A 25,934-nucleotide genomic window follows, 5' to 3' on the forward strand; every position below is an offset into this window, starting at 1 on the left:
CACAATTGCTTAGACTACTTCTGCTTTCAGTAGGCTGGCTTGTTTGAAAAGAGAATAGATTTTGAAAGGTGTCTTTGCAGTCCTTTCTTTTATGATTCAACAAAAATAATTTTTTTTACAGCTGTTCTTCTTTCTTTCAAAGATGTTCATGGAGAGGAGAGCACCAGTCAGCAAAGCTTCTGGACTATCCTGGTGTCCCAGTCAAGCATATGTTCAGCATGTTTTAGCTGTGAATTTAGCTTTTGACCTGAAACATGTAATATCTCACACTGTGATTGTGAAGTTGTTTGAACAGTGTCTCCAGGATACCTTGCTCCATCTTGATTTATGTGCACCTAATTTCTCTGATCTTAGATTACAGACTTCTTTGTTCTGGGAATGTCATCTTGTTCTGAATGTACTTGGAGCCTGACGATTAATGCACAGACTAGATCTGCTCAATCTTTAACACTTTCAGTAAATTATAACAAGCAAAAGTTCAGCAGAAATTGTGCTTTCTTTTCTCCTACATTGTATTAATGAGAAGATTTTTAATGCCAACAGTTCATTGGCACTGCTTTCAGTTGTGTCCCGTGGTGGTGAACTTAGTGTTGCTTTCAAAGATAGGCAAAGAGTTCCCTTTATGTAATTTTTTCATTACAATGATCTATGTATGGAATTTTAAAGAGGATTTTAATTATACTGAAATTCATTGGCCTTTTGGCACCTATCCACCATAGAAGCCTTGAAAAATTGAAGTCTGGAAGCATAAGCCAAGTGCACTAGTTTATAACCTAAAAACATTTTCATCCTCTTCTTCATTTTGCCCAGAGATCACAATCTAGTAATTTGTTCCTATTTTCAAAGGAAGCATGTTTACGTTGACTGAGCTATAATGTTTAACCGTGAAGACTTTGTTGCTTTATGGGTATTTGTTTCTTTGTTTTGTGGCATGAAGTATGTACATGTATTCTTTCTTCTCCTGAGATATTGTCAAACAGTCTCTGTATCAATTCCATTAACTTTATTTTCCTAAACCCCTCCTTCAGGCTGTTAATAACTAACTTTCTGGTTTTTTAATCACTTTTTCTGGAAGCTGTGTGCCCTGGTCATATCCACGGTTCGGTTCCCTTGTGCGGATTTGGAACTTAATTACTGTATGTTATGGTCACTGCCAACAGCTTAGTCAATTGCTTCCTGAAACAATTCAGTGCCAAGTCAAGTATCAACTCATAAATTCTTGCGCACATATAAAATAGCAAGACACAATTTTTCCACATTTTGTCCTCCTGAGATGTTGCTTTCGCAATATTTGTGCTGTTGAAATTATACATCATTATTGTACAACTAGATTGTGTTGCTTTCCATTATTACTAGCTGAAATCTTCAGCTTCATTTCATCCCTCTCAATCCAGGAAAACGCCTTCCTGCCGGCCCTAGTTAGGTAGCCAGAGTTTGCCATTTTTACTGTTCCCTACTCCACTTTTATGGCATGTTGTGAATGAAGTGTACTCATCCCTGGCAAACTTGGGTGAGTCAAGGAGAGTATTTTTTATCTCTACAATCTTTAGCAGAGGAATTCTAAAGCTGCTGTGATTTACCTTAGAGATATAGATTTATCCCTGAGATGGTGTTTATGGAATCAAGAGTGTTTCAGCTACACTCTTAGCAGTGACAGAAATATCACAAAAACCAGTCTGCTCAAAATTTCCAGACTGACTTGTTTTAATTGCCCCTCTAATTAAAGACATCATGGTGCAGTATTCTCCTGTTAGAATTTTGATGTATGCATTGAAATAAGAGTTGGGAAGATACGAGAGCAATAAAAAATCTGTGGTCCTTGAGAGGTTTGTTGAGAGGTGCCTTCTATCCTGTAATATTGTTAGACTAAGCAGACTTTTCTGGAACTTGTAACAGCTGGTTGCACAGCTAACAAGGAATAGCTGTATATTCTAGTTCTGAGCAAGGAACAAAGGTTACTAGAAGATTAATTTACACCTGATGCAGCATGCACTGAAGAAAGAAGCTTTTGTAATAATTAGCTTCTCAATCAAGAGTCTAGAGAGTGGGAAAAATGCAATAGTTGATCATGCCAGCTGCACAGTTTCAAGCAGGCCTACTGACAATTTTGTCCCAATCAGATATTCCAATTGATCTGAAGAGGAATTATTTAAAAATTATGGTGTTATACTGTGTGTAGAGAACAAACAGGAGTGTGTTAGACAGAAGAATCCCCCATGTTGCAAGCTTTTGCAATATGGGTTATGGTTACCAATTGAATTGAGGCAGGACCTACACCCAGGCAGGGCAGGTGTTTCTTGTTGCCTGTTGCAGCCTCAGCTGCCAGTGGTTTTATCAGGCCCCTGTAGAGCCAGGTTCTGGCGCCAGGAGGGTCGGGAAGATTTTTGCTGTTGGCACGTTTCCCTTTGACTCCTATGGAGCGTGAGCTTGGTGCTCTGTTTCAAACTGCCTCACTTAGCCAGTGGAAACACAGCACATTGAACAGCAAATTAGGGTTTAAGTCATTCAGCAGTAAGTACTCATAAAGAAAGGAGTTTCAGCATATGAGCTGCTTTTTATGGTAGCAGAACATTCCAGACTATGCAGGTTCATGGCAAATTTGCCACAAGAGTGCAGAAATGTTGGAGCAGAGTCCTTCTTCTCCCTTTACCATTAATCAGATGCATCATAACAGATGATGAGCCATGATTTATTTCAGGATGTATTTTCCTGTAAGGAATTAGACTGTATCATGTTTGGTCTGACGTTGGGGTGACGCATGCACACCAGCAGGTCACGGTAAGGGACAGAGCTAGTAGCAAATTTCTTGACATTTCAAAAGCTGGGCAAGTTTAGTTGAAAGTAAGTTTAGGTGAAAGATGGCCATTCCAAAAAGCAGATGACTGAGGAGGTTTGAGAAAAGGCATCATTCAGGAGTCAATCATGAGATGCTGACTTGGTGGTCACAGGCAATTCATGCCTGGGCTCCTGAAAAGAGAATCCTGAGGAGTGCAAAATTACAAGAGGCAAGGGACGCAGGTTGCAACAGGTGATTAAGTAGAAGGAGAAATAAATTATGGAGGAGGTCAAGCACAGAACAGGTTATCTAGAGAGGTTGTGAGACCTCCATCATTGGAGATATGCAAAACTTAGTTGGACAAGGACCTGAACAACCTGCTCTGACTTTGAATTAGTAGCTGACTTTGAAGTTGGTGCTGCTGTGAAAGAGTTGAACTTCAGAAGTGACTTCCAACATAAATTATCCTGTCATTATATGTTTTATGTGTGAGCTGGGAATAAAGTAAAGTCATCAACAGAGCTTAAAAGATCATTTTTGCTCTCAGTGAGCTTTAGACCCTGCAGATTTCCACAGAGCAGTCAGTGCCCCAGACAGGAGAAAATGTACATTTTTGTAAGTGTGGTTTTTATTGAGAGACACTGGCTTCCAGAATTGATGAATGTGATAGGTCATATGGAGTGACTCTGATTCCTGCTAGAATCTGTCATCCCAGGACTCCAATTTTGTGCAAAAAAATCTACCATCAGGCCTTTTCATACTGACATAGGAAGTATTTCTGTGGTAGAGAAAGGAATGGATTTAAGAGATAGGGTTTTCATTCAATAAATGTTTATTGACTTTAAAGCCAGAATGTCAGGTCCTTAGTTAAGAGAAAGTCTTGTTTTGAGAGAGGCCCCCTGTTAATGTCTGTCAGCTTTTCCTAAATAAGGGTTAGGTTCAGTAGCCTTTTGGTTGAGTGGGGACTAGATGAAAATGGAAAAGTTTCTCAGAATTTGTTCCATATAGAATAATCCTTCCAGGGGGTTTGCTCTGCTACCTGGAATGATTTCTTAATCTTCACTGCGTAGGAGAGTCTCTCCAGCTGTTCACAGAGAAAATCAACTTTATCAGCATTTTATTATCATTTGCCTTCATGAGTTTTCAGTTTATCTGATTGTAAAGAAGTTGCTGCTACAATTATTTGATTTACAGCTGTAGTGTTAAAAGGCCCAAAATTATGGGTTTTTTTCAAGAGGAAAGTGGATTTTTTGAGTGCTGAGGATTTTCTGATAGCTTTCCGATTATTTTGCAAAAAATAAACTGGCACGTCAAGCCAACCACTGATAATCAGTAACAGCATAGCTGACTCGTTTTGGCTATGTAGAACCATCATAACTACCAAATATCAAAACATTACCTAGCAAAGTGAGCAGAACCTTTCCTGCCACACTGACATGTGTGGCTGCTTTGTACTCTGGGTGAAAACCACACAACAGGAAGCTGCCAAGGCACTGCAGCTGATGGTTTAAAATGCCCTGCATGGTTATGTTCATATCAGGAGCTGGCACCCCTTTTCAAACAGCTGTCTCAAATAAATGTCAAAATGAAGGCTACTAACATACTGAACATTAATAACCTCTGTGATTATTCCTAGTTGTGAGATACAAGGGCATGGACATGATGTTGTTTGTCCATGTGCATGGGCATTATATTGTATTGACAGTTTCAAGATTTGTGAAAGCACTGTAGTCTTTCCTCTGTGCACATCTGATTCCTATAAATATTAACAAGAGTTATAGGCCATGTTTTTTGTGGTCTGTACTCTCAAGAGTTCAGATTTTGTAATGTTTGTAGACTTGTTGCCATCTTTTTTTTAAAACTGTTGTCTGATATTTATATCTGATGTTACATTACAAATAAAAAAGAACACACAAAAGTCAGAACAGCTCCAGAGAACAACAAATACACAGGATAAAACATGATTTAGAAAACCCACACGCTTTACTACTAACACTTACTACTTCCTTGCTAGCTCACTTTTTGAATGACTTTTTCATGTCGTTACCCAGCCCTGCTTTGTGCTACATTTTTCCTGCTTTGGAGAAGAAATAATTTGTCTTCCATTTATTTAAGTGCATAACCAAATGTGTTTAATTATTTGAGTGTGCATACATGGCCTTATGGAGTTAAAACAAACAATACGTTGGCTTGCTGTTGGGAAGTATCATGGTATTAATTATTACATTTCATTAGGTTGCCTTTCTAATTTCAGTAATGATAGAACATTTTCTGTGAACAGCTAATTCTGATTATCACCTTGAGTCAGGACACAGGAACATAACAAATACACTGCAGTGCATCATTGAGTGTGCTGTTGCTAGCAGTACCAATAAAGGATGCCATGCAGAAAGAACATATGAGCCTGACCACTTTTTGTTGTACTCCCCAGTCTTCTACTGTCATGGGGCTAGGAGTGCTCTCTACCTGTTTTCTTTAGTGTTTATGACAACAAGTCTGCAACCTGCTGCTTAAAAAAATATATCACTAATCCATTCTAATTATGGCCGTCTTTAACTACAGCATCTTAAACACAGATCAGAAGTTCACTCTACTTTGTGTGTTAGCAACCTTGTACAGAATGATGGATTTTGTTCCAAGGATCCTACTATGAAATTTCAACATCCTTGAGCAGACCATCAAAGTTACAGAAACCTTTAGACCAGAAAGTGCTGATTATCTATTTTTCAGTACCTTTAGTGATGATTATTAAACCTGAACCTACTCTGGGCATGTCAGCGTTACCTTTACATATATACATACTGCTGCACAGACTAATTCTAGAGTTTTTAACATTTTATAGCATTACACAGAGGTTTTGGTGTCATTTCTCTAGGTGATGTGGCCTTATCATAGGGAAATTTGTGCCCTGAACATGCCTGGCATGAGACAGGACAATCTGTTTATGCATAAACCGGGGTCATTGCTTGAACAATTTGAAGTGCTTGTTCATTTTCCTCTTTCTGGGGTTCAGCACTTTCTTTTCGGATCTATTTAGAGCAAAGGTGCTGTTGTCGGAAGGCAAACAGATGTCAGGTTGGACTTCACTCCAAGGCGGTGTAACACGCTGAATGCCCCAGCAGCCTTGGCCAAGTCCCGCCTGTTGACACAAAGTCACGGTCCCGCACATCGGGATCGTCCTGGGCGCTGTAGCTCCAGCCACCAAGGGACAAGCTTGCTTTGACGCGTCCAGCCGAGGGCGTCGTGGTGCCACACAGCACTGTCTTCGTAGCAGTGAGCCACTACAGCCAGCACAACCTTTTTCTTTCACATTTCCCCTTTAAGGTCGGGATTTTGGGGCGGGCTGTGGGACTCCGTGATCCCCCTCTGGCGGGGAGCTGGTGCGAGCGCCGGGCTCGTCTCCGGGAAAGTGCGGGGCTTTGTCTTTATCTCCGCAGGTGGTTGTGGCTCTGGGTCTGCCCACGGGAGCCTCGGAGGCTGAAATCTCATTATTTGATCCTCTGACTTTAAAATCCAAAGGCAAATCAAATGTGTAACAAAGATTTTTATACGTGATGAAATGCACACAACCAAGTAAATCCATGGGCTTAGTTCTAACAGGGAGCATTTGTATGTCTAGAAGTTTTGTAGCTGTGGGCAAGTAGATTATTTATATTAGTGTTCTCGTGTGAAAGTGATTTATTGTATTTTGTAAGAAATTTTTTTCTTTTTTTTACACAGCAGATGCCTTTGATCAAAATGAGTAAAATTATTTGTGTGATAATCTGGAATTTAATTCAATTTACAATATGCTCATTTAAAAGTTTGTGTTTATTTTTGGAAGAACAGTCATCAAAGGAGTGCCTAAAATTCTTATTGGAAATAAATAAGTGGAGAGTGTTTTCTTGAAGAACTGGTGTTCTGAAATACTGAGATGCCTGAATGAACTCCTTAGTTCATTAGTAGTGTAATAAGCATTTCACAGAGGCTGTTTCTGCACAGAAATAAAAAACAAAATAGGAAGATACACTGTTTTAAAAACTAATTTTGCTGAAGGTGGGAACAATGTTAGCTATAAAAATGACATTTTAACTTCTTAGACACATGACTGAACAAAATATTGATAATGATTTTACAATGGAAATTAAGTCTAAGTGTTGGCAGATAAACTTCTTCTTCCCTTCCCTTCCCTTCCCTTCCCTTCCCTTCCCTTCCCTTCCCTTCCCTTCCCTTCCCTTCCCTTCCCTTCCCTTCCCTTCCCTTCCCTTCCCTTCCCTTCCCTTCCCTTCCCTTCCCTTCCCTTCCCTTCCCTTCCCTTCCCTTCCCTTCCCTTCCCTTCCCTTCCCTTCCCTTCCCTTCCCTTCCCTTCCCTTCCCTTCCCTTCCCTTCCCTTCCCTTCCCTTCCCTTCCCTTCCCTTCCCTTCCCTCCCCTTTTCTTTCCCTTCCTTTCCCTTCCCTTCCCTTCCCTTCCCTTCCCTTCCCTTCCCTTCCCTTCCCTTCCCTTCCCGCACCTTCCCGCACCTTCCCTTCCCTTCCCGCACCTTCCCGCACCTTCCCGCACCTTCCCTTCCCTTCCCGCACCTTCCCTTCCCGCACCTTCCCTTCCCGCACCTTCCCTTCCCTTCCCGCACCTTCCCTTCCCGCACCTTCCCTTCCCGCACCTTCCCTTCCCGCACCTTCCCTTCCCTTCCCGCACCTTCCCTTCCCTTCCCGCACCTTCCCTTCCCGCACCTTCCCGCACCTTCCCGCACCTTCCCTTCCCGCACCTTCCCGCACCTTCCCTTCCCGCACCTTCCCGCACCTTCCCGCACCTTCCCTTCCCTTCCCGCCTTCCCACATTCCCTCCCTCCCTTCCCCCTCAACTCCCTTCTTCCCCTCCCTTCTTTCCTCCCTTTCCAACTTCTGCTAGTCTGTCTTCCAGCACTTTCCTCAAACACTAATTCTCAAATTCTGCTGTGACACTTCACCACAGCAGACTTTGTGTTTACTATCCAGCATCTTCTGCCTCCCATGTATTCACACATCAGCTCCTTTGCTCTTTACCATCCCTTTCTTTCAGCATTATCCCTAAGGTGGTCCTCAAGCCACTTTTCTCTGCTTGACTTTCTCTGTGTTTAACCTTTCCTGAAATCACTTCTACTCTTACTACTGACATTTGAATGATTTGTCTTGGGAGGTAGTGTGTGAGACAAGTGGCGTTATGATAGTACAGTCAGTCAGTCATTCAGACGTGTGTTTGGACAGCCTGTGTCCATAATAATTCTCCTACCTTGGGAGAGAGTTAGCTGGCTGAAAGGCAATGTTGGTGGATTTCATTAGCTAACATTTTTTCAGTATTGAGATTGAGTGAGTTGTTAAATCATCATTACTATAGTCATTCACACTTTTGATGAAGATTTTTGTTAACTGGCTGTACATCACTTTATCTGCAACTTTATCTGTTTTTTTTCTTGTTATCCCTGATATTTACAACAGTAAATCCACTTACCCCTGCATGCAGAGCCGTGAGCATGCACATATGTCATGCATGCACACACACAACATGCTGAGGCTTTGTTAATTGATGTTAATTGCTGGTGTTTTAAATTACAAAACATATTTCTCTATCGCTCTATTTGCACTGCTTTGTTCTAGCTTCATCTAATGCACTGGAACTCCACACTGTACAGCAGCATTGATGAGGCAGTAGGGAAGAAGCACGGCATAGCTATTATTGCTTTGTTTGTGCAGGTAAGTTTCCTGTGTTACACTTGTTACGATGCACTGTCATTTGTCTGAGGATAATGAGGTCCTTTCTGTGTTATTTAATTTTTAATGATTTCATAAAAGAAAACAATGCATGACTGCTGGTATTCTATTTGAAAGATATTTTTCAGTCATGTCTTCTATATGTGTGCTAAGCAATCAGTTCTTGTTTAAACAGGATATTGGAAGTATGTTAGTTAAAGAAGGGATAATACATAGTTAAGCATCTTTCTGTGACTGGCTATAAGCAGACATCCAGTCTTCATTCCTCTGAGGGCAGCATGAGAGCTGTCAGGAGGGACAAGTGCTTCACTATCTCTGTGATGTATTTCTATTAATTCCTGGCTGGGTCTGATGTTTGGGGGGTTGAAGAAATAGGCAGAGGAGGAAATAAAGGAGAGGAGGAAAGATTAAAAAAGAGACCTACTAACCCATTGTCACTGCTGAAACTGGTAGTGGAATTGTGCTTTCCTGAACACAGGGACAAGTGTGTTTCTTCACACAGGACAAATGCCAGGTGGAATATTACTCCTTCAGAGACTGAGAGTGTTAACAAGACTTGGCAGAGACCCCCAGAAAAGCCTGCAATGGGAAGGCTTAAAGCTTCCTGGGGACATGGCATAATGAAATCTGGGAAGTTAGCACTATAGTCTAATTGCTGTTGAAGGTTTTTCAAGGTCTGCACCCTATAAAGATTTTCAGTTTTAGTCCTCAAACACCAGATTCTCATCTTCCTCATGAGAAATGGCAAACTGTTTTATTTAAATGGGTTTGGAGGAAGAGGTTTAGAGTTCATGCTTAGATCAAATGGGTTTTCTTTCACAGTGATATTATTAATTTTTTGTATTTCATAACGAGTTTATGAGTGCCTTTGAGCTTTACCTCTGATTTTAAAGGTACATTGGTTACTGCCTCAACACTCAGATAGAACTTCTAAAAATGGAAGTTAGGAAGTCTTCAGCTTTGTGTCCTAGAGGGCTGTGTGATAATTGCTTATGTAAGTCACCTTATTCCAGCAGAGGTAACCTTCAAGTCAGTTAGAAAGTTATATATAAAAGTTCTTAAATAAATATGAAACTTCAATGATACGTTTTCCATTTCTGGTCTCTCACCCACTTTGGTGTTCTTAAGCATTCCAAAAAGGCTTTTTCATTAGCCAAGAAAGGAATCATATAATTACAATTGACCAAGGAAAAATCATTTTTAAGCTGTTTATTAAAGGAACAGGGAGAGGAAATTTGGTGATCATTTTTTTCTTGGTAAAGGCACAGAAAAATAATTTTGTACCACAGTTCTCAAAATACATTATTTTAAGGTCAGTGAAAATATTTTCACTGATTTAAGTGATAGCCCTTGGGGATTATTAATTTAAAAGCAGCATCTTTGAAGTGACTTCAATATCCTTTATTCACTTTGAAGGTTTGGAATTGAAATTCCATTCTGAAACAAAAGAAAATGCTCTTAAATTCCTAGAAATAACAAAGTACTTTTTGTTGCCATTCAGTTGTTTCCTTCCAGTGGCTACTGTGTCATTCTATTCCAAGAAAAACAAAAAGCAAACAAATTTTTCAGGGTATAGCTCTCCCATTCTCACTCGTACTGGCTTATTTCTTCACCTCTCTTTTGTACATGTTGGCAAAGAAATCAAGTGGATCAAGAGGCATTCTGCCTCTTCTGGTTTCGTTCTGAAGGTAAAACTGGGATCCTGGAATGGGTGATTTGAGTCAGAAGCAGCTGAGTTTAATGTGCAGAGTGAGCAACGTCCATATAAAATTAGAATCTCTTATCTCAGTGTGTTTCTTTAGAGCCCCATCTTCTGTGCCTTACAGGCGATTAGCAGAGGCAGTGCTGCAGCCTGCCGGGAGCCCGGCTTTCTCTGGCATGATCCCAGAGATGCTGGGAGAGAGGGAATCTGCTGTTCTGCACTCTGCAGGCAGGAAAAAACTCCCACGAGCTTCAGAGATACCTTGGGCCAGATTTGCAACGCTATGGGAACAAATTCAAAAAGTGTCTGTTATGCTTGCTCACTCTGTTCCTTTCTGTGTACTTTCCTGACAAAAACCGTAAGGGCAAACTGTATCCTTGGCATTTACATGCCACAATACTGCATGATTTTGACTCCACATAGGATAGGTGCTGCAAAACAGGGTTAATCAAAACCTACCAGACTTAATTATGACTCTTTTTTTCTGTGGGTTTCTGTCTCTGCTTTAAAGTTATTTAAGCCCTGTTTACTTTTGGCTGGTGGTTTTATAATGATTTAATTTTTTGGAGTTGTCATGTCTCAGTGAGTTTGATTAACACAAGGTTGTGTAGCTAAACTGAAAGCAGCTATAGTACTTACTGTTCTGCTTGACCTGTGTTTTGCCTCACAGTTTCTGAAATACCGAGATACTGAAACTCATCTTTGCTTCCTGTATTTCAGATAGGAAAAGAGCACGTGGGCCTAAAGGCTGTAACTGAAATTCTTCAGGACATCCAGTACAAGGTAAGGCATTTTTGAAGCAATGCTTCCTTTAATGACCAGAGACACAGTGAGCAAAGGGTCTGTATGGAGCCAAGAGAAAGATTTCAGATATTTCTGTAGTAAAACCACATGTAAAGGCCATCATTTGGTGGCCAACATGAAAACCTCAGCGTTTTATTCAGATAATATTATTCAGCAAATATATATTTTTTGTATTTCTTTCTTTTTCTGGTGGCCAGAGAGTTTGATCTATACCAATAACTGCTTGCAAGTCCTGCCTTTTCAGTAATTTTCATGGAGCCAGAGTGAGTGCAAGCACTGGAATGTGCTTTGTGAATACCCGCAGCCGTATCTCCAAACTTACCTGGTTTTAATTTGGAGAGAAGAATAGATGGACTCAGCACCCATATTAACTTGCAGGGAAATTAGCAAAAAAACAATACCACCTTGTCAAGTGGATTATGTGTGGGGATCTTGAAGGACAGATAGTAATCCTAGCAGGACAGAGGAGATTTGTGTGCTCTCCAAAATGTTGACGCTATCTTAAATGACCTTGACCAAGTTTTTTCCATCTTTTTGCTTCATGATCTGTAACATAGAAATAATCATGCATACCTTTGATTTTAAAAGGATTTTGAGGTGTATTGATGACACATTTTTTTATTGATCTGAAGAGATTACCATTCACTTCAGCAGATGCTGAAGTGCAGAAAAATTAGAAAGGAATCTTTTAGCCAAATAATATATGGTAAACTTCAGTCATAATGTTAAATATTATAAACTCTTTATTTATGAAAATGTCAGAGAAAACAATAGTGTATGGATCTCTAATTACATTACTGAGACAACAGCCAAGCAGAGGAAGGTCAAGAAAGGCCTCACCATTGTGTGACTGCGTTATAATGGTGACTTTCAAAGGGTCAGAATCAAGCACACTTTGGCATACGTAACATTTTCATGTATTAAATATGTGGAACCAACATTACTTTATTAAAAGTCAGTTAAGTAAGGCTCATTTTAGCCCTTTTTTTTTTAAACTTTTTTTGTATGAAACTCCTGAATTTCATATAGAGAATTTCAAGGCTGGTACCTGAAAGAAGTCCAGGTGCTAAAGGCAGAAGGTTGACAAATTGCTGGGATAAGCTTGAAAATGAAATAAAAAATAGAATAAAAATATTTGTTTGTGTACCTGCAAGGACAAATGCAATGATGATGAAATGAGGGCTATCAATGAGGTTGTTTTCCACAGGAATTCAAGGCTTAATGTTATAAGAGCACAGAATGTGTTTTATCTCGGCATTCATCAGCATTTTAATTAGAAGCTAGTGATGAGATTGATTTGTATTCATTTTTTCAGGGAAAGTCCAAAACAATACCCTGTTTTAATCCCAACTCTTTATTGCCAGGTAGGTGCCTTTGCTTACTTTCGCATGTGTGGATTAGTAGCTGATTGCAGAGGCTGAGACAATCTTAATCTAAAGCCTAGCCTAAACTGCAAGCCTGAGTGTGTCCCATAAGGTGGTAATGCATTTTGGTAATGCACATCCTAACAGGGATAGTGGTGAAGTCCCACTGGAATTTACTGTAAATCTGCACCTTTGTCATGTGAGTGCGATGTGTTACCGTAGTGGGATGTGTTACAGTAGCAGGTGCGCTGCTGACAACACCATGGCTAGCTTTGTTGAGGATTTGCCAGCCCCTCTAGAGAGACAGCTGTGTGTAATTCTTTCTCTACTTGGGATAAACTAGGAAGTGTAAGGCTACCCACTTAACAAGGTAGTTTGGCAGAATCAAAAGGCAGTGCCATTATGCAATGACAGCTGTATAGCATAAAAGGAGAAATGACGAAAGGAGGCAAATTCAAACTTACGTTTGAAAGTTAAAGAGTAGCAGTAAGAAATGTGACTTTTTAAAAAAAAAAAATTCTAAAAAGAGCAAGCTAAACTCTGTCCTAGTGGCAAGATCTTTAATTTTTCAAAGTAGCCCAGGTCTACATTAAGAGACATTAATTATATCAAAAATAATATTGTCTAGGTTGCAAAGTCAAGTGCTCAGCAATTAGGAATTGCAGGAATTAAGGGAGCCTGTGCCTCTCATACATATCCATTACGAAACATCACCTGATTTCATGACCACAAGTTATTTTTTACAGGACCCCTGCCTCACAGTTCCTGTTTGATGCTGATCAAGTCACATAAAATTCTTCACAACTAATCTCTAACTACGTGCTCCTCATTTTCTAGGTGCCCGACTTGAGATCATGGGGTCTGATTTGCAGAAGTGCTGAGTGCTTACACCACCAAGAGAAGTCAATGGGAGCAGTGCTCTGACTGTATTATGTGCCACAGAAAGTTAAATACTCTGAGAAATCAGGTTCTAAGCATGTCATATTGAACACCTCAAATGAATAGATGCATTTGGCCTCATCTTCTCTGCCTCAGTTCCCCAGCTTTAAAGTGAGGGGATAATCTATCCTTCCTCACCACTCAAGGGTATGGGAGGATAAATTAATTCACTTAAGCCCTCCGGCACTGGAGAAGTGAGTGTATTAGAAATGTGAAAAATGAAAAAATATTCTAACAAGCAGGATTTCAATAGCATGGGAAAAAGAAGACTAAATGCTTCATATTGTACTGAGAATTCTAAATAATATTATGTGCTCTTCAAAACAGAGTCATCTGTCTTTGCAATTAAACGCTGAAAGGTTCTTCAGAAAAGACCTATTAATGTAACAACACTGTATCACAATGCACAGGATGGGCTGAATTAATTCTTGCAGTTCTTAAATACTGAGTGTTTGATTATGCAACTTCCTGTCAATGGATTTGCTGCATAATTTCCTAGCTGAGAAAGAAAATTACACCAACAAAACAAAATCCATTTACTGACAATCAAAGGCTTCATTAGCAAGATTTAATTCTACTGATATTCCTCTGAGCTAGTAGTGAAATGACAGTAACAGGTTAGTTCAACCAAGCAGGTTTATTTGTTTCCAGTCTCCCATTCTGTCCTTGTCAAGCTAGTCACAACCTTTCCCCTGGCTCTCCATGCCATGATTAACCACCCTTTGTCTCCAGTTTCACACTAGGTTTGTTTCTTGTCCCCTCTTTTACAGTCAGGCAGTTTCCTCTCCATACTTTTTAGGCTGTATGGCCTACAGCAGCAAAGGAAAGCACTGTGTTGTCTCACTTATGAAGTGTAGTGTGATTGGAATCTATGAGAAATTAAAATTAAAATAATTAAAATAGTAATTAAAATCAAGTGTGTTGTATGTAGAGTTAAAACTCTGCATGGTCAAAATACATTTTCTTCAGTGACAGTTGTTTATTCTAACTATTTATAAACCTATTAGCAAATACATGAACTTAAAAAAAATATGTAATTATAACAGAAACCTTGATGTTTTTCCCCCTCTGAAATTCAACTCACTTTTCCAAAGGTAGGAAGCACCAGTTAATGTCAAAAAATATGTCACCAGAACTGCAAAGTGAAAAGTTTTTTCTTCAGCTGAGTTTTCATTGATTTTTTTTTTCTAAAAAATGAAATAAAATTCATTCTTGAGACATAGCCCTGATGTAGAAGCAAGTTAAAATTCAATCACTGCAGACCCTCTGCCTTCAAAATTCAATGTCTCTTTTAGCTTTTGACATTAACAGGAATTCTTTTATTCCAATAACATTTCTTATTTGCCGTGTTAAAGAGCTGTGCGCTTGTTATTTTTCACATCTACAAAGTGGCATTTTAACATCTAAAATGCCCATCTGCAGGGTAACTGACTGTAATATAATGACCACAAGCTCAAATACATTCATGTGTAGAAGCAGTGGGCAGTGCTTGGTAGGTTATAAATTCACACCTTAGCTTCTGCTTACTAACTTCATCATGTGAGTGAGCCTACAGCTCTCATAACTGAAAGACACCATCAGCTTCCTTAATGTCATTAAAATTCCATATTTCTTTTGATTTCAGACCCTCTTCTGCGTGACTACTGGGTGTATGAGGGCTCTCTAACCATTCCCCCCTGCAGTGAAGGTGTCACCTGGATATTATTTCGCTATCCTTTGACTGTGTCCCAAGTGCAGGTAACAGCTGTGCTTAAAGTGACCTTGGAATATGGTTATGAGCTAAAGGTTATTGCGTGCAAAAGTATATATCAGAACGTTATGTCTGTTCTCCTTAAAGATCCCATTAGATCAGTACATGGCTTTTCAAGTAAAGGTTAAACCTTTTGAGTCACTGAAAGCAACGCAAAGGTCAGAGATGAAAAACCTTGTTATCATTTATCATCTGCATTTAAAATAATTCTTATATTTAAGTGAACGAAGAAGAAAGAGGGAACTCAATGGGCAGAAGAATTTCAATTCTTTGTAATTGTAAGCTTTCAAATATCACTGCTTTTTAATGTTAAGGGAACAAAAAAGCACAGGGAGGCACTACGTCCTGGAGAATGAAAAACGTAGTACAGACTGGCTAGACTGCATTGAACTACATTTAATTTACCTGGCCCTTTTTTTAATTCCATTTCATAATAAATGTTAAATGGAAACTACCTATTTAAATTTGATTCCACACATATGTATTTTCAAGTGTTTGGGATTTTTTTCTTAAATTAAATCTAACAGTTGTGAGCCTTTCTATGTAAAACTTTTCAAATCTATCTACAAATAATCCCAGTAAAAACAAAGAAAATTCCTGATGAATATTCTTCCACAGTCTGTGAATCCCAGCTGGAGGAATGTGTTTTTAATTTAAGTGAAACTACCTCCCTGAAGCTGAATGCATTCATTTTCATTGCCTGCTCTGAAGCATGTGAGAAAAGTATAAAGGGTGATAAATTCAGATTTAAATTATTTCAGCTTTAATAATTTAAAACCTTGCTAGTGATGCCAGCACAATATTTTGACAATTTAAAACTGGCAGCATTTCTTGTTTTATGGAAACTGAACTAGTTCTAATCATAGGACAAAAGCAATAGCTCCCAATAAGTTCTTTGTCTGGTAGCTGCAACTTAAATGCATCCCATCATGATTCTGTTATTTGTTTATGAAAAGGTAAGAGTTGTGGCTGCTTACTACTCAGTAAATGCATTACTTACTATTGAGTAAACAGCATCCTGTTAGCATTATGAGATTCAGAATAACTTTTAAAGACAGAGTGTATTTTGTAACTTGTCGGCTAATTGTCCAGATATGATATTGATAAATGAGGGGACTTAAGCAGGTGTACAAAGTTCACAGCTATTACACTGAGACATAGTATGATATTGCTAGTTTCAGATTTTGTGGTCTCTATTCCCTTTTAATCCAATCAGTGTACAGAGGAGAGCCGAGTTTATACCATCCACATGTAGTGGGAGACCGCAAGAGGGTGAACAAAAGAGGAATTAAGAAGAGAAGTGCAACTTTAGTTAGTATTACTATGTACTAATTTGCCACTAGAAGGCAGGATGTTGGAATGTTGTGTGAAGGGGTAAGACTCCTGAAAGGAATATTGTGCCTGGAGAAAAGACCCATAGTGGAGGGCCAAAGACTGATATTCACAGCCATGGCCTTTGTTAGGTGAGGGGTAGCTGGTTTGTGTTGCTGCATTCCTTTGATAGATGTAAACCCAATCCAAAACCATTGCAGTGATGAAGGGCATACAAGTCATGGAGCAGCTTTTCCCTCCCACTGGCACTGCATGTGGGTGAGAAGTGGCACTGAAGTCGAGTGATGGATTGGAGAAGACTTATGCCAGGATGATCCCCTATGCTTATCATAGATAAGTATCAACTAGAAAAAAATTCCTCAGTGATATTTATGATTGCAGCATTAAAGTTAAGGTTGTGCAGGAAAGATAATTATTAAGAACTTGAAAGGCTTTTGCCAAGGTGGGTTAAAAAAATTATATTTCATCAGATATTTCTTTCAGATGTCAATGAAAAATAAGTACGTCAATAAAATTAATATATATATGAAGAATAAATATGGGATAAGTGAGAGGAGATGAATCTGGGATTCGTAAATTGAAAGGTATTGTGAGCTCTCCATGATGCCCAAAATAAGATTTTGCTGGTTCTAGAATATTTTGCTATAGCCTAAAATTCCAAGATTTTAAATTGTAATTAGCATTTTGGCTGCAGTGATATACCTGGCCTATTTTGTGCATGTGGGCATGAGTGCCTATGAGAGATTTCATTTAATCACAGAACCGCAGAATGATTTGTGTTGGAAGGGACCTCTGGAGGTCATCTATTCCAAATGCCCTGCTAAAGTGGGTTCATCTAGAGCAGGTTGCCCAGGAGAGATTAAGGAGAGATTAGAAATGCAAGGGCTTTTGTCTATGGAAAATAAGAGGATGTAGTATAGGATATACCATTTTGAATCTTCCATGGAAGGCTGGTAGAGGCATTTAATTTTTTTGAGCCAGCTTGTAGTATTAAATCATAGATTTCGGTGCAAATGCATTTCTAATGGGTTTAAATACATTATTTTTACATGAGTCATTACCTTGTAGAACCTTCTTCTTTGGGATGCTAATGAAATGCCAAGTGCTTTATAAAAATACAAGTAACATCTGTGGTTATAGCCAGTGAGAGACAAATTCAAGGCTACTTTCATTTTTCAGACCATGCAATAATCAAGTTCTGGGTGTCAATATTAAGCAAATAAAGAATTACATAATATAATATGAAATAGGTTTTAATTCTTTCCTCTGATCAAACTAGTTCATATATTGGAGACAAGATGCTAATTTTCTGCAATTAACACAGCAATATTGATCAGCTTTACGAAGTGTGGGTCATAAGGGCAAAAAATGAATAAAACTGCCATTCTATTTCATGGTCACACTCATAAAATATTTTCACATTTTGTTATTTTGAAGTAATGAAATTACTGTTCTGACAGTCACAATATGCTGACCATTACAAAGTAGAGAACCTTTTTTTTTTCCTGAAGACTTTTTAAAGATGGTAAAGTTCAGCTGATGAGTAGTGTGCTACTGATCTAAGTCAATGTTAAGAGAAAGGAGATCTGAGTGTGCTGTTTATGCGAATAGCAAAAGAGTAATTCAGGACTGCAGCATCAGGATATGCTTTCCTGGAATCCTGAGAAATGCTGTTTCCTTACTGGAAGTAATTTTCTTTGTCATGAGACTTCACTTTCATCAAAAAAGTCCTTCATAGGTCATTCTGTGAATATTCCTGTCCTCCTATTGTGATTTTTGTCATCCTCACTTGACTTATGTTGAAATACACTGCCCAGAAAGAACTGTGTTGATTCTTTTTGTGAGAAACCTCACACAGGCATATACACTGCTGAAATCCAGTGGGAGAAAACTCTTATTAGGCCAGTAAAAAGCAGGAAATAATTGAAAAAGACTTGGTTGTGCTTCTCTCCGCTACATTTTAAAAAAATGGGACATTTGTGAATAATCTGCTTTGTGGTTCACTGAAGCCCAGAATGAGTGCACTGTCTAAGGCACTCAGAGTAGGGATTTTAAACAATGATGCAGAAGGACCTGTCATTCTGCTGTATTCATTGTCAGAGTTAACTGGTCTTTTATTGAATGTCATGGTCTCTAGACCTTTTGTCTACCTCATTCAGAATCAAAAACTGCCAAAGGACAGAAATAGTAACTAGCATATGGAGCTGTAGTGGAAATTGTGCAAAATTTATGTAAACTGTAAGATAAAGCACTCAGAGCTTCATGGTATTCTGGGTGCTAGGAAGTAGGTCTGTGTTCTTGGAAGGTGTCATGGAGACGTGAAATTGTCAAACAGAAGGATAATACTTTTATGCCTCATATGAAGGAAATGTTTATAGAAAACATGCAAATTAGTTTTGTGTGCTCTATTCTTCAGCAAATATGTAAGTGAAACAGAAGAACATGGTATTCAGGATCTGAACACAATGGGTGGTAAAAAAAATTCTACACAACATGAACATGAACTGTTTTACTCAGTCAAAATGCAACTGTTCACATTGTGGATTTGCCTCTACACTGGTTAGAAGTTACTATCAAATTTCAGTGTGAACAGGCATAGGTCATCCTTAATGTCTTCTGGGCAGGAGAAGAACTTTTTAAAGTGTCTATTCCTGGTAAATGTGTGTGGATATCCAAGGGTGCATAGCCATATGCCTCTAAAAATCTGTTTCATTGGCAGTCCTGCAGGGTGTACTCCATAGCATTGGCTTATGAAGGGTTGGGAGGAGATGATAAGTGGTGAAACAGGATAAGCAGGGCACATGCTATTTTGCCACATGGAAATGTAATAAGGAAAGTAGTTTTGGCACAGGTAGGGTCCCAGGGAGAAGTACTTCTCATGAGTAGAGCAAACCACCATGTGTGCAGAGGGTCTCTGTCATGGCAGTCTGAACCATGGAAGGAACAGCTAAACAAGGAGGCTGTTGATCTCAGAAGAAATTCCCCCTTGGAGCAGAGCTACAATTCTTGGCTTTCCTAAAGACTAAAGAGCAGGCACAGAGATCAGGTCAGTTCTACTCTCCTGACTGAAGAAACTGGAAGCTGCTTTGTGAGGAGTACCTCCTGGAGAAAGACTTCACTGTGGGAACTGGGACGGAGCATTTGTAGTTACTGTAGGAGACAGCTCACAAATGCCAGCTTTGCAGAGAGTCTGCTCTTTCCTCTCCTTCATCTGTGTTTGTTTGAAGTATCTCATTCTCACAAGATCAAACAAAAGCCACATTTTTGTAAAGTGCTCCTTCCTAAACTGCAATTATCTCAGACTTGCCAGAGTTGATTCAGATGGTGAAAGAGGATGCTTTTACAAAACTACTTCAGTGATTTACCAGCTCTTGAGTTCTGAAGACTTTTTCAATTCCAAGCTGGTAGTGGGTTTGTTTTCAGTTTGCTTTAAGTAAACAACAACAACAAAAACAAAAATCTTCCATAACAGGATTCTGTCTCTAAAAGCACCTTCAAGGAGCTTTTTTCATTTTTGCAGTCTAAGCTCTTGCCTTATATCTCAGCTGCCAGAAGCTGAGTTGATTTCCAAGCACGCTGTTTTTTTGAGGAAAATGAAGCAGAGAAGAGCTAAGCTAGCCTCTAAATCAAGTAAATAAGTCTGTATCAGTACTGCTATAGAGTGGAAAATAGCAATGAGGGCAGTTGTGTTCCAGGTTGCAGTAAGAAAGTATTCTCTGGAAGGAGGCAGGATAAGAATAAAAATGCCATTACCTGCTGTTTAGTACCTCATTTAATTTAATTCTGGAATCATGCTTACATTCTCTCTGTAATATTTGCTAGGGTGTTTTTCATGGAGAAATTATCTCTGTAATGTTTTAGATGTTAAAATGATTGTGTAGGCTCCACTTCACTTTCTGTGTATCTTCAGTTTCAAGTTAGAGATGAACTGCATACTGAAGCATCACAGGGTCAGTACAATTACAAAGGCTGAGGCTTTTGGGGAGTCATCCATTAAGTATATTTGCTGTATCCAGCTAAGAGAGCTTGTGAATAAATCAAAGAAACATAATTTTTTCTAGTAGTTGTAACTATTTAAAGTACCAGACACCACTCAGCACTGGTGAGCAGTAAGGAAAAGTGTTTTATCACGCAGCACTTGATGCTAATACCAGAGATGGAGATGGAAGCTGCTCATATTCTTCCCTACACCAGATTTAGATTTAGAAAAATCTAAAAAGAGTCTATAAGCAAGAAACATATTTGTTTTGGCTCAACTGAAATATTTTATATTTATTTTTTACTGTATTTGACTTTCTGACTGTCAACATGTACAGATCTTTTGAAGCAGTATTTTGTTTTGATCACAAAAACTGTATTTTTCCATATAAAATGTCAACAGGCATCCTCTAAAACTAAGAATCTGTTCAGTATTCTTCTGATTTAGAAGATAACAACAGTTTCAGGCAGTAAATAAATCACTAGGAGAATTTTCAAACAATTTGTAGTCAAGCAAGTTATTCCTGAAATGCCCTTCTTTGAAGAAGACCAGAATTACTACTCTAAGCACACAGCAGTCAGGCTGAATCATAGGATATAATCTGAAATGGCCAAGATGGTTGTAGATCCTTAAAAGAAGTTGTGAATAGGCAGAGGTTAAGTTTGTCAAACCATGTGCATAAGAGTTCTTGTTTTTCTCTGTATCTCAAGTGTTTTGACAGTGCTGATAAGTATTTTAAAATGTTATTAATGTAATTAATTACTGACCTTACTATATGGCACCTGAACACTCCAGATTTCAAAGCTGTGGAATTGGCTGGACAAGGCTAGTTTTGATCATTAGTCCCATGGTGAAGAATGTGTCCCAGCTTCTTCATTTCTGTTTTTCTGTCTTTCAGATAGAGGAATTTCGAAGACTGAGGACTCATGTTAAAGGTGCTGAACTTTTAGAGGGCTCTGATGGAATCCTAGGAGATAACTTCAGACCAACTCAGCCGCTTAGTGATAGAGTCATCAGGGCTGCATTTCAGTAGCAGAGGAGGGACAGTGATGAATCTTCAGTCAGGTAAGTAAAAACTTAGGGGAAAAGTCAAAACTTTGAAATAATTTAGCTAAAGTAGAAAATGTACTTAATTTTAGCTAATGTTATGATACGTTGTCATAATTGTAAATCTTGACACTGTAATATCTTTTTCATCCTGTGTATAATAGTTTGGTTATGTCATGGTTTAACTCCAGTTGGCAACCAAGCCCCACAAGCTGCTCAGTCACTTTGAAGTGGTGGGATGGGGGAGAGACTCAGAAGAGTAAAAGTGAGAGAATTTGTGGGTTGAAGAAAAGACAGTTGATAGGTAAATCAAAAGGCATTCATGCAAGCAAAGCAATAGAAAACAAGAAAGTCATTCACCACTATCCAGGCAGTGAATCATGATGCCTATTTACTTCACAATTACTTCTTGTAGCTTTAAATTCATCCTGCTGCACTGAGGAAGAGCACTGTATGCCTTGGTTATGTGGTATATTTCCCAGTTACTGAGTTTTACTGGTTGATTTCTCACCATGTCTCTAGAAGACCAGCCATCATTGGTGGATCTTTTCACCCTCACTACTACAGGGTAGTAGTTGTGGAAGGAGGCACTCTTTTTTTTCTTTTTAATTTTTTTATGATGCTGTTCTTTCCCAACAAGACTGAGTTCTGGGCAACTCCAGTGAAGGTGCAAGAGGAAACAAATTAAATTCTGTCATGGTTAATTCTTCGTATTTCATTCATCAAAGTAGTTGCTGCTTCTTTTCCACCTTTGTTGACTCACAGAGCAAGAATTTGAGGATGACATAAGAGAAATACACATATGAACCTGCATTAACCCTGCTTCAGTTATTAAAACTTCTCATGTCATGTTCCCCCAGCCTCTATCAGTTACAAAATAAATCCCCTTAATGCTCAACAGTTACTCCTAATCATTATTATACTTAGTTAAAGGCAGTTTTGCTATAATGAAAAACGTGGCAATGAGATTCAAAGAGAGTAAAAGTCCAGAGAAGTGGTTGAGTCACCATTCCTAAAGGCATTTAAGATGTGTAGATGTGATTTGAGGGACATGGTTTAGTGGTGGACTTGGAAATGCTGGGTTAATAGTTGAACATGATGATCTTGAAGGTCTTTTCTAACTTAAACAATTTTATTATTCTAAGACAAATTGAAATTAATGAGCTGAGGCACCAGCTTTATGGTTGATTTTGAAAAGAAGTGATCCCACTTTAATGCAAGTAATAGGAGAGAAAGTCTGGGGAAGCTTCAAGAAAATAATCTGTTTGATTGCTTTCTTCAATAAATACTACTGCTTTTTAACATAATAATTTTTTTCCTCTAGTTTTCCACAAATAACTTTATTTAAATAATAGAAACATTGGGTATTCCCCATTACCCTATTTACTGTTGAAATACATCATATAAAAGCCTCAAATTTTCTATCTTCATATTCCTTCAAAGCTACAAAATAACAGATTCTTCTGGGGTTTCATCTGGAAAGCATGCTGCTAAAAGGGTTTTGATAAACTGTTTTGGGTATGGATATTTATTTGCACTTTAAATTCTTGCCCTTGCTAGTTCCTATCAGGTTGTGGAGTTAAGCCCATTCAGAGCATGCTCAGGATCCAGTCTCCAGTTTCATGTGAAGTAACAAATGATCAGGCAGCAGATAACCCATAAAAAAGATTGATAATCCAAAAAAGAAATCCATTGAAACTATATGAAAAGATTATCCTCCCTCCTGCATATGATAGAAATTATTAAATTGACTAGGACATTTCATGGTCTTTCCATATAGCATAAGCATTCGATATAGTGTATGCATCTAAACATTTTTGAAGTAAGGGTTTATTTGTATTTTATAACCCTACTTAATATCTGCATCCCAGAAGTTAAACAAAAACCCCAAAACATTGATTCATTTTTAAAATATTATTTTCTTATTCCCATATTTAATTTTGGGCATATTCCTAAGACCAATTCTCAATTACATGGTTCTCTGCGGTAACCAAGTGTTGTCACTTTAATCTTGAAATGGATGTTTCAAATTCATCCCAGCTTCTGCATAAAAATTACTTGGGAAAATTGTAGCAATATTAAAGTACAATTTTTCTCAGAGAGTGAATAATGTCCTCAGGCCAGTGCAGGTAATTCAAGTCTGTAACAGTGAAATTACTTGACACACTGAGTTTGAATTTTAAGCATGAAAGAGTTTCCTTTACAATGATGGAATTGAAATGTTAAAATTTCCCTTTTGCTTTCATGTTTGAAATTTCATTACATTTGTCAATACTTATAAAGATTTGTTCTATATAATAAGATTTATCTCAGCTTTGCTTCACAAAATAATCTGCAGTTTTAATTCCCAAATGATGGAATTTTTAATTCAAATAGTCCTCACTGTGGGGCCATACTAATTGTGGACACTCAAGCACTGAGGAAGAGCCGTGACTCCTGACACAGTGTAGCTCACAGAAGAAATGATACTTGTTTCCCTACACCTAATTGAATTATTTATCGGAAGATCTTTTCAGTTTTGTGTGCTTCAGTCCAAGTAGCACTGAACTAATCAAGGTTTCATTATATATCTTTGCTATTAAGTTTAGGGAGCTGAAAAAAATGAAGTGTAAAAGGAAATCATGTGGCTTTGTTCACAGTTCTTCTATGCAACAGGGTAAAAAGGGAAGGAAACAATCCTACTTACTTTGTAGTGATTTCCTCACACCTCCCCAGGAGGAAGGTGTTGAGGAACAGTAGCTCCTCACACGGACCTCAGAAATCCTGGAAAAGATTCCTTCCTTCACAGGAACAAGGGAAGTCCCTTAAACTGGGATTGCTGGTATCAGCTGACTATTGCTATGAAGACTCAGTAGTAGATGGGGAAGTAATAGTTTTCTGGGTAGCATCTTCCTAGTGATTCAAGAGGAGCATTTCTGCTTTTCAAAGCACAGATTACCTTTCCTTTTAAAGCTCTGGTATGTCTTTAATATTACAATTACAAACACACTGGCTGACTTTTCTTACACACTGGCCTCTCTGCCAAGGTTGCTGGAACTCCTGTCAGTAAAATTTTAATTATTTTTTTTATTCCAAGCCAGAGTGGCAAAGCCGGTTGAAGAACCTTGAGGAATGTTAGTTTGCCATGACTTTGTTACTCTGTCAGGGAAAGAAGAAGACAAATGTTTCAGTAGTGTATCCACAGGAGTAGAAAGGGGTTTTTTGAAAGGTCTAATTAATTGTGACTGAATCGGAAGGCAGGCTCTATACACACCATGATCCCAGAGCTTCAGAACATCTGCTTTCTCAGCCTTGATTTAAGCCTTGACAAAACTGAACCCTTTGTGGGTTATGATCAAATGGCATATGTTGGTCTTTGATGTAATTTCTTCTAATTTGTTGAGTAAGAAGCAGAGTTGACACAAACATGGAATAAAATGGTGTGTGATACCAAGGAAATAGATATTTTTTTTTTTTTTTTAATGTTCCTCTTACATGGAAAAGCCCAGATCTCAAAATACTCCTCTCCAGTTCTAAGACAAAGTTTGGCCAGGCTCTAAAGGGGGCCTCCAGGATGACAGATATAACTTTGTAGCTTCTCTGCTTCCTTTAACCCAGTGGGTTTTAGAAAAAGTTTGCTGCTATCTAGTTACCCTTTCCTGGCTCTGCTTCTTTTCTGCTAAAACATATCTCTCTCATATAGCTTGGGGTTAATGAGCTTTTGGATTCTGTTTTGGTAGGGTTTTTGATATGCATCCAAATTACATCCCATTAGATGACCTTTTAATCCTCCTTCTGTTGCAGTTGCTGAAGTTTTCAAATACATTTCTTTTGAAAAAGCCATGTAAAAAAATTCTAACCTTTTTAAATCATAGTGAAAGAATCAGTTGGGTGTTAAGGAGTTTGAAGGAGAAGTTCAGTACAGATTTGCTTTCAGACACGGAAGGTTAAAAAATTGAGTTGAGATTTAGAGAGTGAAGAACAATAGAATAACAGGTTAGTTGTAATTGAAAGGTGCCTCTGGAGATCTATTAGTTCTATCCTCTGCTCAAAGCAGTGTTAACTACAGTGGGTTGCACAAAGCCGTGTCCAGCTGGGTTTTGAATATCATAAGGATGAATTCTCCTTAATCTCTGTAAGCAAATTGTACCTGTGTACTCCTGCAGGGAAAAAGGTTTTTCTTAATTTTAAATGAAATTTCCTGTATTTCAGTTTGTACCCATTGCCTCTTCTCCTTTCACTGGATGCAGCTGAAGATGCAGTCTGGTTCTATCTTCTCTACTTGTTCTCATGAAGTATTTATGAAATACTTTATTTATTATTTATACATTGATAAAATCCCTGTTGAAACATCTTTTCTGGAGGCTGGGCAGTTTCAGCTTTCTCAGCCATCCCTTTAAGGCAGGTGCTCCAATCCCTTAGCATGATTGTAGCCTGTTGCTGATTTCCAGTATGTCTGTGTTTCTTCTGAACTGGGGAACCCAGGACTGGACCTAGTGCTCCAGATGTTCTATCAGTGCTGAGTAGAAGCATTT

At 38.5% G+C, this 25,934-nt stretch overlaps 1 protein-coding gene across 3 annotated transcripts in view; it reads left to right on the plus strand.

The window, feature by feature from the left end:
• CA8 (carbonic anhydrase 8 (inactive)) overlaps positions 1 to 25,934 on the plus strand; it is a 49,553-nt gene that overhangs the window by 14,533 nt on the left and 9,086 nt on the right. Inside the window, exons 4-8 of one of the 3 annotated variants that reach the window (XM_005517132.3) lie at positions 8,390 to 8,485; positions 10,926 to 10,988; positions 12,325 to 12,373; positions 14,937 to 15,049; positions 21,272 to 21,438. In XM_005517132.3, the coding sequence (XP_005517189.1) occupies positions 8,390 to 8,485; positions 10,926 to 10,988; positions 12,325 to 12,373; positions 14,937 to 15,049; positions 21,272 to 21,406 (456 nt within the window). In that variant the 3' untranslated portion in view covers positions 21,407 to 21,438. The remainder of the gene's footprint in view (positions 1 to 8,389; positions 8,486 to 10,925; positions 10,989 to 12,324; positions 12,374 to 14,936; positions 15,050 to 21,271; positions 21,439 to 25,934) is intronic. The other 2 variants (XM_014258323.2, XM_014258328.2) reach the window with 2 other exon arrangements.

This window comes from Pseudopodoces humilis, chromosome 1 (assembly GCF_049639895.1).
Source record: "Pseudopodoces humilis isolate 2021_Gansu_Grassland_sample_001 chromosome 1, ASM4963989v1, whole genome shotgun sequence".
NCBI classification, from domain to species: Eukaryota; Metazoa; Chordata; class Aves; order Passeriformes; family Paridae; genus Pseudopodoces; species Pseudopodoces humilis.